At 50.2% G+C, this 15,930-nt stretch overlaps 5 protein-coding genes across 5 annotated transcripts; 2 read left to right on the top strand and 3 right to left on the bottom strand.

Moving 5' to 3' along the window:
* Nucleotides 1–2,458: 2,458 nt before the first annotated feature.
* Nucleotides 2,459–3,168, top strand: M436DRAFT_84874 (uncharacterized protein; the record flags this gene model as incomplete). The annotated part of the gene is made up of 2 exons (XM_013569028.1): nucleotides 2,459–2,466; nucleotides 2,520–3,168. The coding sequence occupies 2 exons, from the start codon at nucleotides 2,459–2,461 to the stop codon at nucleotides 3,166–3,168; spliced, it is 657 nt and encodes a 218-aa protein (XP_013424482.1).
* Nucleotides 3,169–5,963: 2,795 nt separating this feature from the next.
* On the bottom strand, nucleotides 5,964–7,741 carry M436DRAFT_66677 (putative MFS multidrug transporter; the record flags this gene model as incomplete). The annotated part of the gene is made up of 3 exons (XM_013568942.1): nucleotides 5,964–6,073; nucleotides 6,116–7,370; nucleotides 7,421–7,741. The coding sequence occupies 3 exons, from the start codon at nucleotides 7,739–7,741 to the stop codon at nucleotides 5,964–5,966; spliced, it is 1,686 nt and encodes a 561-aa protein (XP_013424396.1).
* Nucleotides 7,742–8,991: 1,250 nt separating this feature from the next.
* Nucleotides 8,992–10,503, top strand: M436DRAFT_75594 (Lethal(2)neighbour of Tid protein; the record flags this gene model as incomplete). The annotated part of the gene is made up of 4 exons (XM_013569027.1): nucleotides 8,992–9,112; nucleotides 9,237–9,481; nucleotides 9,553–9,831; nucleotides 9,886–10,503. The coding sequence occupies 4 exons, from the start codon at nucleotides 8,992–8,994 to the stop codon at nucleotides 10,501–10,503; spliced, it is 1,263 nt and encodes a 420-aa protein (XP_013424481.1).
* Nucleotides 10,504–10,550: 47 nt separating this feature from the next.
* On the bottom strand, nucleotides 10,551–10,991 carry M436DRAFT_75593 (putative eukaryotic translation initiation factor eIF1a-like protein; the record flags this gene model as incomplete). The annotated part of the gene is made up of 1 exon (XM_013569026.1): nucleotides 10,551–10,991. The coding sequence occupies one exon, from the start codon at nucleotides 10,989–10,991 to the stop codon at nucleotides 10,551–10,553; it is 441 nt and encodes a 146-aa protein (XP_013424480.1).
* A 406-nt stretch (nucleotides 10,992–11,397) lies between these two features.
* M436DRAFT_53945 (nucleic acid-binding protein) lies at nucleotides 11,398–12,828 on the bottom strand (the record flags this gene model as incomplete). Its single annotated transcript, XM_013568809.1, has 2 exons — nucleotides 11,398–12,660; nucleotides 12,715–12,828. 2 exons carry the CDS (start codon nucleotides 12,826–12,828, stop codon nucleotides 11,398–11,400), a joined length of 1,377 nt encoding a protein of 458 aa, XP_013424263.1.
* Nucleotides 12,829–15,930: the final 3,102 nt, after the last annotated feature.

The following is a 15,930-nucleotide window of genomic DNA, read 5'->3' as shown; positions in this document are numbered from 1 at the left end:
CCCAATTCGGTCCCATGTCTGTGGTATTGATGGTTGACTGTAGGTCCGGAGGTCGCGACGTTTTCGATCAATGTCCTCGTATCAGCTGGGGGTTCTGGCTCCCCACCACGTACGGTTACCAAGCGTTCTCCCAGACTGACATATCCCGTATTGTGGTGTGGCGCCTGGTCGTACTGGTTATGTCCATCGTGAAGCGAGACTGGTGGGTTTTCACAGGCTTCAGTCATACACAGCAGCGCAAGTAACGCGACCGACAACAGTTGCCGGGCTCGAGAATATGGATACATGTGACCAAAGGGAGTTATGTTCGAGAAAAAAGGCTCCAGAAACCACACTGCATGACGTCGAGCTGGCACCGTTGAGAATTTGAGATCCTATGGCGATCCTGGGCAGTAATTCCAGATATATCAGAGTCCAGTAGTTGTGTGAAACGGTGGCAGAGAATTATCCTCATCAACACAGGCAGATGTTGAATCGATTCAAGCAGATTAGTAAAGAAACTGACGCGGCTTGTGCAAGTACGACGTAGGACATGGGCGGCATACAACGGCAGCGGCAAGAGGCTCCGTTGCCGAGTCTTTTTTCGGAGCGATTCCCCTTTCTGAGCAGCCACCATCTTGCACTAGCCCCTGCTGACAGATTTAGAACACATTATTTTCAAGCACCACCGATTTCTGTGATCGACTTCCTCCTGTATAGAAGTAGGCAGGTCTGAGGAGGGGGCTAATGGCAGTCGTCGACATGTTAGTCTTGCTGCTGGCGCGTGGCGCGCGTCTTGGCGGCTTTCTGTGTGGGTTCCTCTCCATCTCTTCCCAACAGCAAGCATCGTTCCTAGCTGTCGCGACTCACAGAGCCATCTTCGAATTCACTCTCATCAGCCTGGATACCTACGTACGTGAGTAAGCTTGGGTACGCCGCAAGACGACCATGAGGTCCCAAAAGGCACATGAGGCTCCCAGGGTGAACAAGCGTGACCACGACGGGTTGTGCTTCGAGACGCAGCAAAGAAAACCAAATCAGGTTCTGAATTACGATAGGTCCTCGATACTATCCCTGACTCGAGTAGTGCAGAGATATAAGTCTTTGAGCACTCCTGGGGTCCTGTTCTGGAACCCTGACACCCAAGGATGATGTTTTGGGGCAGCATGATCGGACATTGACGCGTCAGAGTGCGGTTCCTAAACGGTCAGATACCAAGATCAAAGCGTGACTTTCACGTACGGCCACAGTCAGCTGAAAACTGGGCATCCCGTCCGCTCTGCCATACATAAGCAGTTGAACGGCAGATTAGTACTACGGTGGGTGACCACGTGGGAATCCCTGCTGCTCTACGTTTTGTTCTTTTTGCTTCCAAGTATCGCAGAGTAGATGGGCTACAACGACTTGGTTTCGTCCTGCTTAGGGGCTTCCAATGATTTCGAGCTTGCTGCGTGCCCTACCTTTCTCTCGTCATTGTATCGTGAAAACTCTGGCAACAAGTAGAAGCTGACAGCTTTGTCCGACTCCTCTTTCTTTTGCCATCCTGACCGTGTGCTGCTGGATAGGGACACCTTGCTAGCAACTCTACGCATCGGAGTGCTGTGTACAAGGAACACTGAATTTGTTCAAGGTCTCGAACTGCTCTACAATTCTTCTTCCGCTTCCATCTCACGTAAGCTGTAGCCACAACATTACGGGAACCTGACAAACATTAGAACAACACATTCGTTCTGTCAGACAATGAGATGTTTGATCGATGGCCGGATCTTGTTGAGCTTACCTGAGTTACTCTAGAATGTGTTAGCATTGACTCCGCTCGCAAGCATTGTTGATACATCGAAGCAGCGTCCATTCTACGAAGATTATTCAATACTTGTATGTATTGTCGCTATAACGCCAATAGCTTATGACGGCGTTTCATTATCGCTACAACGTATCAAAACGCAGATGCTTGCTATTGATGGTTCCATTGTTCCTGGGTATTGAGCAGAATCTCCGCTGCATTGTCAGTTGATCTACATAAACTCACCCAGTATCTCATCTCCTCTCATTTTCTTCTTTCCATACCGCCCACTGCCAAAAGAGCTGGTCTCCGCGCATCTTATTCCTCTCATATCATCTACCACCAACAGAGCTGGTCTCTGCTCATTCGCTCCCTACTACTAACAGAGCTGGCCTCTGCACATCTTCTGTCGCTCAGACCATTCGTCGTCAACAGAGCTGGTCTCCACTCATTCGCTGTTCCACCACAGCCGGAGCCGGTCTCTGCTCATTCGCTTTCTACCACCGACAGAGCTGGCCTCTGTCTACCCACCACCATCATTACACTATCTTAATCAACGGAGCTGGTCTCTGTCTCCACATTTTCTCCACCAACCCTTACCTGTCTGACGCTGGTCGTCCTTGGTTCGTCGCATTGTCATTCATCACCAATTAATCGACACCTTACTCGACTTTTCTGCATAGTGCCACCATTGTCATGGCTAGGTAAGCTATCAGAATTTTATCGCCAGACGAGTACTAATGAAGATCATTACTAGCCAACTCTGCGACCCTTCTAGTGTCCTGGTCAAGATCAAGGAAGATGGAACGACTTATATATTCGAACTTCCTCGAGAAGAACTGTGCTCACTCTCACCCTTCTTCAAAACAGCCTTCGAGGGCAGGTTCCTGGAGGCTCAAACTGGCATAATGGATATGGAAGACGTCTCAGTGGAGCTATTTGGCGATTTCGCAAGGTGGATTGCGACCGATCAGCTGCAGCATCATACTCTGGAAGACCTAGTAAATCTATACGTCCTTGCGGACAAGTTTGACATCCGAGTCCTCCGTGAGGCCATCACCGATGAACTCACCACTGAGTGTTTCAAGCCAGACTTTGACGTTCCCGATTGGAAGGTCATTTGGTTCATGATGGAGAACATCCCGAAATGTTATCCTATCCACTCTCTGTTGGCAACCGCTGTTGCCAGAGTACTTTGGCACGAGGTAGAGAGGCTTGAAGGACTTCCATATGGATTCGGTGTCCGGGTGAAAAGCAATCTCGATAAACCTTACGGCCTCTGCGATGAGTGTTTCAGCCAAGACGAAAGCCACGACACATCCGAATACTGTGATCACTTTTTCGACCAATCCAGCGACTTTGACCCGCGCCATTACCATGAAGTCGTCCCTGACAACCGAGGTTGAAGCAGCAGGTACTCTGATGACCACACTCCGATGACCCAACTCCAATGGCCACACTCTGATGACCACACTCTGATGACTACACTCCGGGCACACACGATAGGAAGCACACACGACAGGAAGCACACACGACAGGAAGCACACACGACAGGAAGCACACACGACAGGAAGCACACACGACCTATGAAAGTTCAGTATCACTTCGAACTCGTCCGAAGCAACTCACAAGGTAAGTAACGAAGCCTCACGGCGACTGAAAACCGCAGACCAACTCATCTAAACCCGATAGCTCTATCGACAACATCGAAGTCTGGGCTCCACGATGCTTGGTATTTCATCTTTTGACTCACGTGAGCTTCATTACTTTGGTAGTTTCGTTTTGCAATACATCCGTTTTTGACGTTGGGAATTTTCCCGCTTGTCACTGGTAGCACTCATCTATATGACTTCGTTCTTCGTGAGAGATCCAATATGTTCATGGGCTGGCATGCTACCAACCAGCTCGTGGCGATGACATTTCGCCAGAAGTTTCACCAACTTACAACCATGGCTTTGCTTCTCTAAAGACTGTGCATGGTTTATATGTATCTGTCGATAGATTCGATCAGCTTGATGTTTACGATCCAAGCCGATGCCACGAAGTCAACGCCACTAATCACGGTTTCGAGAGTCGTCGCGAGGATCCACGAATCACCCTACACAACTGAGGTCTGAAAACGACCCAAAAGTAGCAGTCAATCATCTCGAAATTCAACAGCAGTATCAAAAGATGCTGAGTGGTTCCACGAGATCGTCAGTTATTGCAGGTCTCCCTGAGGTAAAATGGTACGGAGTGCTTCGAGGCAGCATGGTTTTGACAAGTTCCCCCGACTCTTGGAACACTGCGAGCATGACGAAATTCTCATATAGCGAAGAAAGGCTGGACCCATCTCACCCCTAACTCTTACACTCTCGTTTCTAGTACTTTCAGTCTACAATACAGTATTCGTTTCTCACATCGGTAGTCTCTCCGTTTAATATCGAATGCTCCTGTGTATATGATTCTGTTCTTCGTGAAGGCTCTCCGGATTGTACATCGGTTGGGTCGCTCTTACCAGTTTCGCAATTGAATCGTAACTGGCAATCATTCTCGTCTTTGTTCCTATCGAGGTTGTTGAACATATATATACATATGCATCGCCAATAGATTTAGTTAGTCTAGTGACTATCATCCACGACGAAATCACGAAGCCAAGCCTACTGATTACGTTCTCGAGCGCTATATAGCCATGGCCTGGCCAAGCCTTATGGCCTTTGTGGAAGCCGCCATTGTAACGACAAGAACAAATCTTCAGACTCCTGCGAATACCTCTTTGGAGCGATCACGACTCTCGCCGCTAGCACAAGAGCAAAATCAGCACCAAATGGTAGAGCAGCAGGTCTCCGAAGCATGTCACGTATGCTGAGGATTTCTGAACTCAAGATCGAGATAGCGACGGCTTCTTAAAGGAACAAAACATTGAAGCAACCGCTCAAAGAAGAGATAGAACAACACAAAGACGTTGGGAGGAGAGAGCGCAGTAATTGAGGGGATCACGCAGGGGGATACGAGCACTTCCACGGAGAGCCAGCCGAGATCACTTTTTGGGCCAACCCAGCGACATTGACCTGCGCCGTTTCCATGAAGTCGTCCCTGGCATCACAGGCTGAAGCAGCAGGTTCTGCAACCACAACACCATTACACATGTTCCAACTTTCTTGCATCATCTGACAAGGTAACTTTTTAAAGGTCTACGGTGACCAGGAAACACGCGCTAACTCTGAAAGTCTCAGTAGATCGCTGGGTATTCGAATTCAAGCTCCCTACACAGCACTTGTTCTCCATCTCTTGACTATGACATCGGTCATAACAATCACGATACTCGGCCGTTCTCTGCTTTCCATGTGTCGGTGTTTCTTGCGCCCTCTTTCGTTGGCAGGTCAGGCGAACCATTATACCCAGGCTTTTGCAAACCCTTGTGTGGATCCATCGCGAACCTTACCGCTAGCACGAGGGCAAAGATAAAACCAAAAGATCTAAGATATTCCTCGAAATGCCTCATAAGTTATGTCTCGAAGCTCTCATAACAAGCGGGAGAGTACGCAGACGCATCGCGACTCCCTCTTAGATTGAGACTATGCACGCGTTCTCCTTTTGGTCGCTTTGCATTGCACAAGACACTTTCACAACTTGATCCATTCCAGTGCTCCATGATCCCGCAGAGCTTTTGGAAAGACCATCAATCAGCAAGTATGAGGAACAGCTAGAGAATCACGAAGAGCAGATAGTCAACTCTATGACTGATCCAATGAAGGAGAAACAATTGTCTAAGCATTCCTTTCCCATCATAATCACGACACTAAATATCTGTCCCTTTCGCACTACTCAAACTAACCGTTCCACCTCATCCATCACCTGATGGCTTAGATCATGGGAAAGAGAATAGGATAAAGAGTTTGGCTTTGACTCATCACTTGTTGTCGTGAGGAAAGGTGATTATTTTTTGCTCGATCTCTTTGGGAGGGAGTGTGGATGGAAAGAAATTCGGTGAAGGTGATGCGTACAGGGTGGTCAGCGACTTCCTTGGTGAGAAGTTGTGTTTGTTTTGTGGATGTCTGATACTCATTGAAGCGCTCTCATAGCTTGCGGACCGTCACCCTTGCTTGTGGGAGTCTGTAGGATTGGATATGATACACATCATTTGCATTGTCGTTGTTGCCATGCTTTTATTCTATACCCTACAAACAATCATCTAAACTTTTTACCTTCATCTTCAACCTCAACCCTCCACATCTCCAACTTTTTCATCCTCGTCCTCTTCAGACTGCAAACAAGCTCTAGGCACCCTAACACAAGCAGCCACGATTGCAAAACCCACTGCAGCACTAGCTGCAGAAAACAGATAGCAATTGCGATGACCCAGCAACCTACTCTCAAGACTAGGATCTTGTCCTTCAGTCGCAGTCTGGATGACCTGTGTAATCGCCAGAGCAAAACCCATACCAAGGTTGACAGTAGTGCTGTTTACAGCACCAGCAAGTGCTTGCCACTGGAGCGGCGAACAACTGGACAACACGAGGTTTGCAAAGCTGTAGGTTACATCAATGCCAATGGTCGAGCAAATCATAGCTGGGAAGACGAACGGCCAGTAGCCCTGAGAAGCATTGCCGAAAGCAAGAAGCAGAGGTGCTGCCATCCACGCCATGCCGGACACGAGTAGAGTCCAGATGGGAGGGACACGGTGTAGGATTCTGCCGGTGACGAGACCGCAGATACAGCCACTGATGGCGATGGGCACGAACCATGCTGCTAATTTGACTCCGCTGACGTTGTATGCGAGGTTGAGGTGGCCGGTGGTGGTGAAGAGCCAAGAGCCAAAGCTGCCGTAGAAGAACACACATGCGATCATGAGTGGTGTGACGGACTTTGGTGCAAAGAACTGCTTTGGCAGCAAAGGACATGTTGCTTGCCAGCGCTTGGAGGATGTCGGAAGCCAGCCTTCGATGTAGAGTGCGACTACCAGACAAACAAGGCCGATGATGAAAGGAGCCAGCACACCTGCAGTTGACCACGTCTTTGGCGAATCAGAACTAGCAGCCAGGGCATATGCGACAAGAATCAGACCAGAAGTGATAGTGGCAGCACCAGTCCAATCCATGCTGAGGTTGAGTTCGTGCCTTTCCGGACGGTCTGACGGCACAGAAACGTAAGCAGCAACGAAAGCCATAAACGCCATGATTGCCGCAATCCAGAACCACCATCTCCATTGCTCAACTGGCAGCAGAGCAGCGACCATTATGCCAAGGAAGAACCCAACAGGCGAACACGCCGCATAGATACTCAAGACGGTGTTTCTGCGAGGACCTTTGGGGTAGATGGCACCGAACAATGCAAAGCTGCTCGGTGTGTAGGCAGCGATGGCCAACCCTTGCATAGCTCGACATACTTCCATGAGCACCAGCGACTTACTGAAGCCAGCGATCACCGACCAGAGGCAGAACCAGAGTACAGCAAGCATGAAGACGGGATATCCGCCGTATTTGTCGGAGAGGCGTGCAGTAAAGCACAGCGTTGAGCCAAGCAGCAGCGACAGAACCGTGGCAGGCCAGAAGTCCGATGTGTCTCCGTTCGAGAGTTTTGTCAGTACTGTTGGAAGCACTACTGCAAAACCCGAAATCATGTATTCCTGCTTCGCATCAGCGCTACTCAAGACAATGTGATGGTATATGTTCTTACCGCGATGAGTTGTGTCAACGCCATAGATGCGATGAACGACCATTCAGCAGTGGCCGATCGAAACGGTTGATCTTTTGTGGTATTGGACGATGCATCGTCATATGTTGTGACTTCCATGGTGGTCACTGATGTACCAGTCTCTTTCTCTTGCTTCAAAGCTTCTTTGTATTCGAGAAGGCTGTCCAAACTCGACAATCGCCAGATGAGAGGGGGTTTGACGACGGCCGACTGTCTTGAAGATAGACTTGGTGATGAGGGCGGTGTGAGTGGGATGCCGACGACTGGTGAGCTGTGTGTGGTATACATGTCTGTGAGTGGCATGTTGTTGTCGAGAATGCAAGATGTTGTCTTGAATCGTGCTGTTGCGGTTTTCGGATGAGAGAAAAGAGAAGTACGAAGGATCGGTTTTCAAATACAAGACAATCAGTATCTTGTTGGTGACTCTTCTCGAGGATGACTCCTGAATCCAGGGAAGGTCTCAAGATGGTACGACGGTATAGGAGAATATGACTGGTTTCGAGGATAACCGACTCAAATCTGCTCATACCGGAAGAAAGACAATGACTTGAGCTCGACTATAAGAGCGAACATCGGTAAACACCATCGGGAGATGAAGTCCAGAATAAGACAGTGGTCAGTATCCAGGAACCTTACGCTCTCGTTGGTCGTTGCGTCTATTCCACAGCTAAGACAAACAGCCATTCCATAACGAGAGGTACCCCAAACTGCCTACCTGCCGGAAGCTACAATAGCTGCATGAAGCACGCACACGAGACACAGACCTTTAGGCATGAGTAGCTATACCGTCAACGATGGCCGCGGAGTGTGCTTCCTGCGGTTTGCACTGCCATTCTTTTCGGACGCCATTCGCAAACAGTTGGTCGATTGTGGTTAGCACGGCCACATGGCGCAGATGACAATTTTGCTTTTTGGGTTGCGGTCAGACTGGAATAGGTAACAGGTGCATGTATAAGCCAAGTGGACGCGAAATGGCGTAGATTTGGCAAATCGATAGGGCTGAGGGCTGCATGATATTGTTTCGATCTGTGTTTGCTGTTCAGCCAGCCACTTTGCCTGCATGATGTGCTCAAGAGTGGTTTCTGGTAGTCGGGACGGTTTGACAGCTAAAAGGCAATCGCCTTCTTTTTTTTTGATCTACTGTATTGCTTTATAACAACATCCCTTACGTATGTGAAAGAGGGTGTGGTGACCGGTCGGTCCGATTAAAGGCCACATAGTCACCACAAGAGACGTGTCGCTGGCAACAGAATGATTATATTGATGAAAGTCGAAAGGAAGCTGCGCTTCGCAACGAGAGTTTGCAAGAGAATGGAAAATGCGGAGAAGCGATCGTCAGCCGCTCCTCGGGTGCTTGCCGCAACTCTATCCTCATCAAACATCTCCTTTTTCTCGGACGCAACATCATAAAGGCACGTGGCATTTGATTGCTACAGTAGCGTCTCCGTCCAGCTGAAATTCTTCCAATCTTACACCTTCCCAGCTGGAGATTTCCAACCTAATTAGCAACAACGGCGGGGTGCCGTCACGACAAACCAAGTTTCTCCCTAGTCATGGATGTCTTCCAGAAGTGCTTGGGCATTGCCAAGGACCCGTGGCATACCAGATGGATATGTCCGCTGTTGTTGGTAGCCGATGCAGCACTTACGGCATTGATCGTGTGGAAAGTACCATGTATGCAAACCATATCCCTTTGTGCAGCAAGCAAGCAAGCAAGCAGCCATCTCGTTTCTATGCAGCTAGCAAACAAGCACACGACCCACAACTCAAGTATACTCATACTAATGACGAAAAACAGATACCGAGATCGATTGGACAGCCTACGTGCAACAAGTATCCCAATACCTAGCCGGCGAACGCGACTACACCAAAATCCATGGCGGCACCGGACCACTGGTGTATCCCGCAGCTCACGTCTACATCTATGAATTGCTCTATCGCATCACCGATCGAGGCAGCGATATCCCGTTTGCACAGATCATTTTTGGAATCTTGTATTTGATGACGCTCGCAGTGGTTATGGCATGCTACCGTAATGCAAAGGTTTGTTGTACTCCGCCTTCGACAAAAGAGCTCGTTTAAAAGGATGATACGCTGATGATGAAGAATGGCAGATACCTCCATATGTGTTCCCGATGCTTATTTTGAGCAAGCGTATGCATTCGATTTTCACACTGAGGTTGTTTAATGATTGCTTTGCTGTGTTTTTCTTCTTTGTGGCTATTTATTGCTATCAGAAGAGATGGTGGATTGCTGGATCGATTGTTTATTCGATTGGCTTGGGAGTCAAGATGAGTTTGTTGCTTGCATTGCCTTCTGTGGGTATTGTGCTTTTGCAGGCAATTGGCGCGAGTGTTGCTGTTGGTCATGCTTCGTTGATTGTGTTGATACAGGTATGTTTCTTGACATGGCATCTGCATGGCTTCATACTGATAGAAAGAAAACAGGTCCTGCTGTCATTGCCGTTCACACTGCATAACCCTCAGGGCTACCTCTCACGAGCATTCGAGTTCACGAGACAATTCTTCTTCAAGTGGACAGTAAACTGGCGGTTCGTGGGAGAAGAAACATTCCTCTCCAAGCAATTTGCATTGACGTTGCTGGCTGCACACATCTCTCTGCTTATCCTATTCGTCACGACTCGCTGGTTGAAGCCCTCACGACAATCCCTGCCAGCCATCATCACCTCAATCTTCAACCCTCCCTCAGCAGAAAGACAAGCACAGATCTCAGCCAGAGTCACCCCAAGATTCATCTTGACCACCATTCTCTCAGCCAATGCGATTGGGATGCTTTGTGCAAGATCACTGCATTACCAATTCTACTCTTGGATCGTTTGGGCAACTCCTGCGTTGCTTTGGCGTGCTGGCTATCATCCGGTCTTGCAGTATGCGCTATGGGGCGCCCAAGAGTACGCCTGGAACGTGTTTCCGAGCACAAACTTCAGCTCGATGGTTGTGGTGCAAGTCCTCGCTACGACGGTGGTTGGCGTATGGTATGGCACGAGAAAGGAAGCCAGGGAGACGGCAGCAGCAGCAGCAGAGAAACACCAGCATGTAGAGTAGCCTCAAACCCCAAAAGCTTTGCGGTCCGTAGGAAGCAAGCAGTGGCCTCACTCATCCTCCGAATCCGAGGGAGGCATCCTGCCCACATTCGACTCTTCCTCATCCGAATCGTCGTCGTCTGCATAAGAAATCCTCTGCACAAATTCCTTGGGCCAGTATTTTTCCTTTCGCCACTCCTTCTCGTTCCTCACTACATTGACAATCTCTCCATCCAGTTTGTTCTCTCTTTCTCCTGCTGCTGCTGTATCAACAAGCACAAAGCCTCCTCTCTTGATCCAAATTGTCGATCTGAAGCGTGCGGGAAGTTCGACGAGAAGAGTCTTGGAAGCGTCGGAGGCCAGAGTAGAGGAAGGGGGAAGTTCAACGCGGTAGAGATTGTTGCCTGCAGCTTGTAGGACACGAGCGAGGGATTGAGTTGGTGTGAGAGAAGAGGGAGGAGTCATTGTTTCCTCGGCGGTGGCTTGGAGGTTGCGGCGAGGTTTGGGCATGGTGGGCGATTGTCGAGGGTTAAGGAGCAATGAATGAGGTTGGTGAGGTTGCTGTGAGCAGAAGATGTGGAATCGGTGGTGAGGTTGATCTGGTTTGCGTTTTGGACAAAAATATTTTGTTTGGAGAAGCCGCGGCTGGGGGCTACGACTTTGATGGGCATTTGTGGGAAGACTTGGCAGGCGTCCGGAGAGACTTCCGTGAGAGCTCTCATCAGCAATGTCTTTGATTGTCTTTACATCGAGTCATGCTTTCATGGTTCTTTCTTTTACTGGCACTCTTATGCTTACTTTTATGAATCAAAAGACGAGGGACTTGAGCAGATCTTTTGCATTTTCGTGCGGACACGTGTCTAACGCACATAGAGTATATCGTTATGCTTGTTATTTAGAACCCACGATCGAGCACTTATCGCACAGTAGCACCTGCAAGCGACTTGACAGTGCAAACACCCGACTTGGTCTTGAGCTGTCTAACACCGGTCTCTCCCTTCTCGGTCAATTGAGGAACAGCAGAGACCTCAAACGCAACCTCGAGCTTATCAGTAGTGGTGAAGCCAGGCTGGAAAGCCTCCCAGATCTTCTTCTTGGGGTTGAGCACAGACTCGGGCTCGCCCTCATAGCCGTCAAAGTAGACGCGATCGCCGGCGACTGCGCCCTCGGGGACGTTGACAAGCTCGACGGGGCCGCCGTGGTTGTCCTCCTCGCCCTCCTTGAGGCGTGGTGAGGCGGCGAGAACCATGGCGCAGGACTTAATGCCGCGCATGGTGACGGGCTTGAGGTTGCAGACTGTGACGATCTTGCGACCCTGCATCTCCTCGAGGGGCACGAGGCCATTGAGGCCTGAGCAGACGGTACGGCAGGTCTGGCCCTCGTATTCCTCGGTGTTGTCGGTGCCGGGGGCGTCGCCCACATTGATGGTGGAGACGTACAAGCTGTCGGCGTTGGGGTGACGGATAGCCTTGAGGATGTGGCCGATACGGAGGTCGATGAGGGCGGGCGAGAAGGGCTTCTCGGGGGCGGCGGGGGCCTTGGGCTGCTTGGGAGCCTTTTCCTTCTTTGCCTTCTTCTCAGTCTTCTTGCTTACGCCAGGGGTCTCGGCACCGACGGCATCGGCGACCTTCTCACCGGCAGTCTTTGCCTGATCCTTGACCTTCTCGGCCTGCTCGGTGGCCTTCTCGACAACCGACTTTTGCTGGGCCTCGGGGGCAGCTGCCGAAGTGACGGTTGCGCCGGCGTTGGCAGCGGCAGTGGCACCCTGAGCAGCCAATTCCTTCTCCTTCTTCTTGCGCTCCTTCTCGGCCTTCAGGTCGATGGGCTTGATCTTGAAGACGACATTGTCCTGGTCAATCTTGACCTTCTCGGACTCCTCGACCTTGAGGCCGAAGAGGGGGGAGTTCTGGACGAAATCGGCGTGACGGACAATGTGGTGGTATCCCTGCTCGCCAGTGCGCTGCTCAGCAGACCAGGAAGCGATGACGGGAGCAACGCGGGCGTAGAGGGCAATGTCGGCAACCGAGGGCTTGGAGCCGAGAAGAGTGGAGCGAGTGCTAAGGTGGGTGTTGAGCGAGGACAGACGCTCGGCGGTCTTAGCAGCGTCCTCGGTGGATGAAGCAATGTGGGACGAAGTGATGAGCCACTGCTCGATTTCGGTCTTCTCGTTGGTCGAGTACTGCACAAAGTTTGTCAGACCTGGTCCTTGCTGTTACTAGCAGTAGCTACACACCTCGGCCTTGGGGAAGAGCGACTGCGACAGCTTGATCATGTCACCCTCGAGCTCGGGAGTCTGAGGGTAGGCCTTCTGCAGAAGCGCTCTAGACTTGTCGTCGAGGGAAGCCATGTTGCGCACGTGGGTGATTGCTGATGTGGATTGAAGATTCCGAGTGTGTCTGTGTAGAGGCGAAAGTCTGGCTGAAGTGTTTAGAGCTCGGACGAGCTGTCTTGAGAATTGTATTGACTTCAGGTTGCCGGTGATGACTTGGTTGCTAAAATTCCGCCGCATTCGAATCACCATCATCGACCTAGACCCCGCCCATCGGAACAAGCCGATCTAGACATCTGCACCTTTGGAGCAACCATCAATTGATTCTGATGTCCATAGAACTGGCTTTGTTTCTATATGATGGACTATCTGACTAACCCCATGTTCCACCACCGCCTCTACCTTGCTTCTTCTGAGCACTCAACCTCCAGTCATCCTCACCCGCAAACCTGTTGTGAAGAGGCTGGATTCTCTCAGCCCGCTTTCTCTTGCTCAGTCCTCCCTCCTTGCCTGCCACCTTGAAGAATGTAGGTGCTGCCTCCACAAGCCATTTCGGCTCAATCACCGTAACGTTGTGCATGTATTCCTTTGTCGTCTCCACCAAACTGTGGTAAATGACATGTTCGGCCGCCTTGCGATTCAGCGCTGACGAAGGATGCATGTACACCGGCGTGCCTTCGATCAACGTCTTGTATCCTTCTTGAGGATCCTTGCGAGCCGAATTTCTGAAGAAGCCACTGCAGAGAGCTTGACGCACACGTGTAGTATCGCGACCGCAACTAACGACACGAAGGCGAAGACGATCAAGAATCTGTACCAATTGCTTGCGTACATCTTCTGCTCTCTTCATGCTTCGCGGCTGGATGAAGTTCTCAAAGCACCAAGGGTCGCTCATTCGGCTCTGCTTCCATGCGTTGTATACATTGAGCAGAGTCAGGTGGTCTCCCGATGCATCATGGAACTTGGCCTTCTTCTTGTCTGCCTGGTCTTGCTTGTCTTTGGGTCTGTGGAAGACGGTTTGCACTGCCGAGATCATGGCCACAATTGACAAAATCTCATCAGAGCAACCCAAATCCACTGACATGATTGTCGTTTTGGCAAGCGTGGGTTCCATAGGGAAATCAGCCATGCGTCTGCCAAGTCGAGTGAGCAATCCTTCGTCGTCAAGTGCTGACAATGCGTAAAGTTCTTCAAGTGCTGTCAACATGGTGTTCGTCGGTGGCGGGTCCATGAAGTCGAAATGGAGCAAGTCGTTGATACCCATAGCCTTCAACGTCAAGATAGTGCTGGCCAAATTTTGACGTTGAATTTCGGGAATGGTGGTTGGCAGCATCTCAGACTGATACGCAGCTTCAGTGTACAGGCGGAAACATTTTCCAGGTCCCGTTCTGCCAGCTCGTCCAGCACGTTGGCGGGCCTGAGCCTGTGAGATGGGAGTGACCTGCAGACGGTCCATACCAAGTCTAGCATCGTATGCGCTCTGCTTCACGAAACCAGGATCGACAACAAAGTAGATTCCGTCAATGGTAATAGATGTCTCGGCGATGTTGGTTGCAATGACAACCTTTCTGGTGCCCACTGGTGCAGGCTCGAAGATTTTACTGGCGATTTCGCTCGGCAAGGCTCCGTAGATAGGGAGGATCATGAGTTCCGGTACGCTCGGCCCTAATGCCTTCATTCGCTCATACAGAATCTCGCAAGATGTATCGATTTCCTCTTTACCAGTCAAGAAAAGAAGAATATCGCCTGGAGGCTCCGTAAGATGAATTTGCATGACCGTGGTGAGAGCGGCGTCGAGATAGTCGGACTCGGGCTCGCGAGAATACATGATCTCGACGGGGAAAGTACGACCGGGAATGGTAAGGATAGGGCATTGGTTGAAGTACTCTGAGAACTTCGCTGCATCCAGTGTAGCGGATGTGACGATCAACTTCATGTCAGGTCGCTTCTTCAACGTCTTCTTGAGCAAACTGAACAGAACATCGGTTGCAATGGTGCGCTCGTGAGCCTCATCAAGCATGATGACAGAGTATCTATTGAGCTCCGGATCCAGCAGAATCTCACGTTGCATGATACCATCCGTCATGTACTTGATCTTGGTGTTGCTCGACGTCTTGTCCTCGAAGCGAATGGTGTAACCAACTTCTTCTCCCAAACGACATCCGACTTCCTCAGAAACACGTTGAGCGACCGACATGGCAGCAACACGACGAGGCTGAGTACATCCAATGACGCCTGAGTTGGCGTAGCCTTCCTCAGCAAGATACTGCGTTAGTTGAGTGGTCTTTCCAGATCCAGTATCTCCAACAACGATCAAAAGTTGATATCCTGCGACAGCCTCCAGGAATTGTTTTCGGAATTGAAAAGCGGGTAAGCTCTCGCGCTGGTCCTTGATCGACATGTTGGTGCGTTTACCGAAGGACTGAGTCTTGCTGTGTGAGGCGATACGCTTCCACTCTGGCACTTCTCCATCGTTCTGACGAGCCTGACGCAAATCGCTGGCAAATTGCCGTTGTTCAGGATTTGCCATGGGATCATTCCATTGTGCTTGCAGATCAACTCCAGAGTTTTCTTTCGCAGCTTTGTCTCTGACTTCTTGTTGCTTCAGGTCTCGTCGCTCCTTTGCAAGGACATCTCCAGCGATGGCTGCTCTGTTCATCGAACCATCAGGTGCCTTGACCACTCGAATGGGAGATAGCTCCAGAGATTGCTTAGTTTGTCCAGCAAGGAAGGGCGGTTCCTCTTCTCTGACTTCGATATCAACGTCTTCCTCTTCTTCAATCTCCTCGCCCCTGAGAGCCGCGTTGTAGTCTTCGTCAATATCAGGGTACTCCTGCGCCGAGATTGCGCCAGAGGCAATTAGTTGTTTGATCTCCCAGCGCTCCGGAGATGTCATTCGTTTTCTATTGCGTTTTTGGTTCATGTTGCCTTCGATCACAGGTACGCTCGAAGTAAGATTGCCGTAGCGTTCTTCTCCGTTGAGGCCAGAGGCATTTGCACCAGTAGCAGCACCGATACGCTTGTGAGGAGCATAGTCTTGTCCAGTCATTTGATCAACTTCAGCCATGGAAAGACTGATACGGTTGTCTTGAACTTTCATGACTTTGACCTTGACTTCCTGATTGCGAGATACCAGATCCGAAGGGTGATTGACCTTACCCTCAGCCATAGCAGAGATGT

This window comes from Aureobasidium namibiae (genome assembly GCF_000721765.1).
Source record: "Aureobasidium namibiae CBS 147.97 unplaced genomic scaffold scaffold_17, whole genome shotgun sequence".
NCBI lineage: Eukaryota > Fungi > Ascomycota > Dothideomycetes > Dothideales > Saccotheciaceae > Aureobasidium > Aureobasidium namibiae.
The sequence above is the reverse complement of the archived record's forward strand: the minus strand, read 5'-3'. Positions and strand labels throughout refer to the sequence as shown.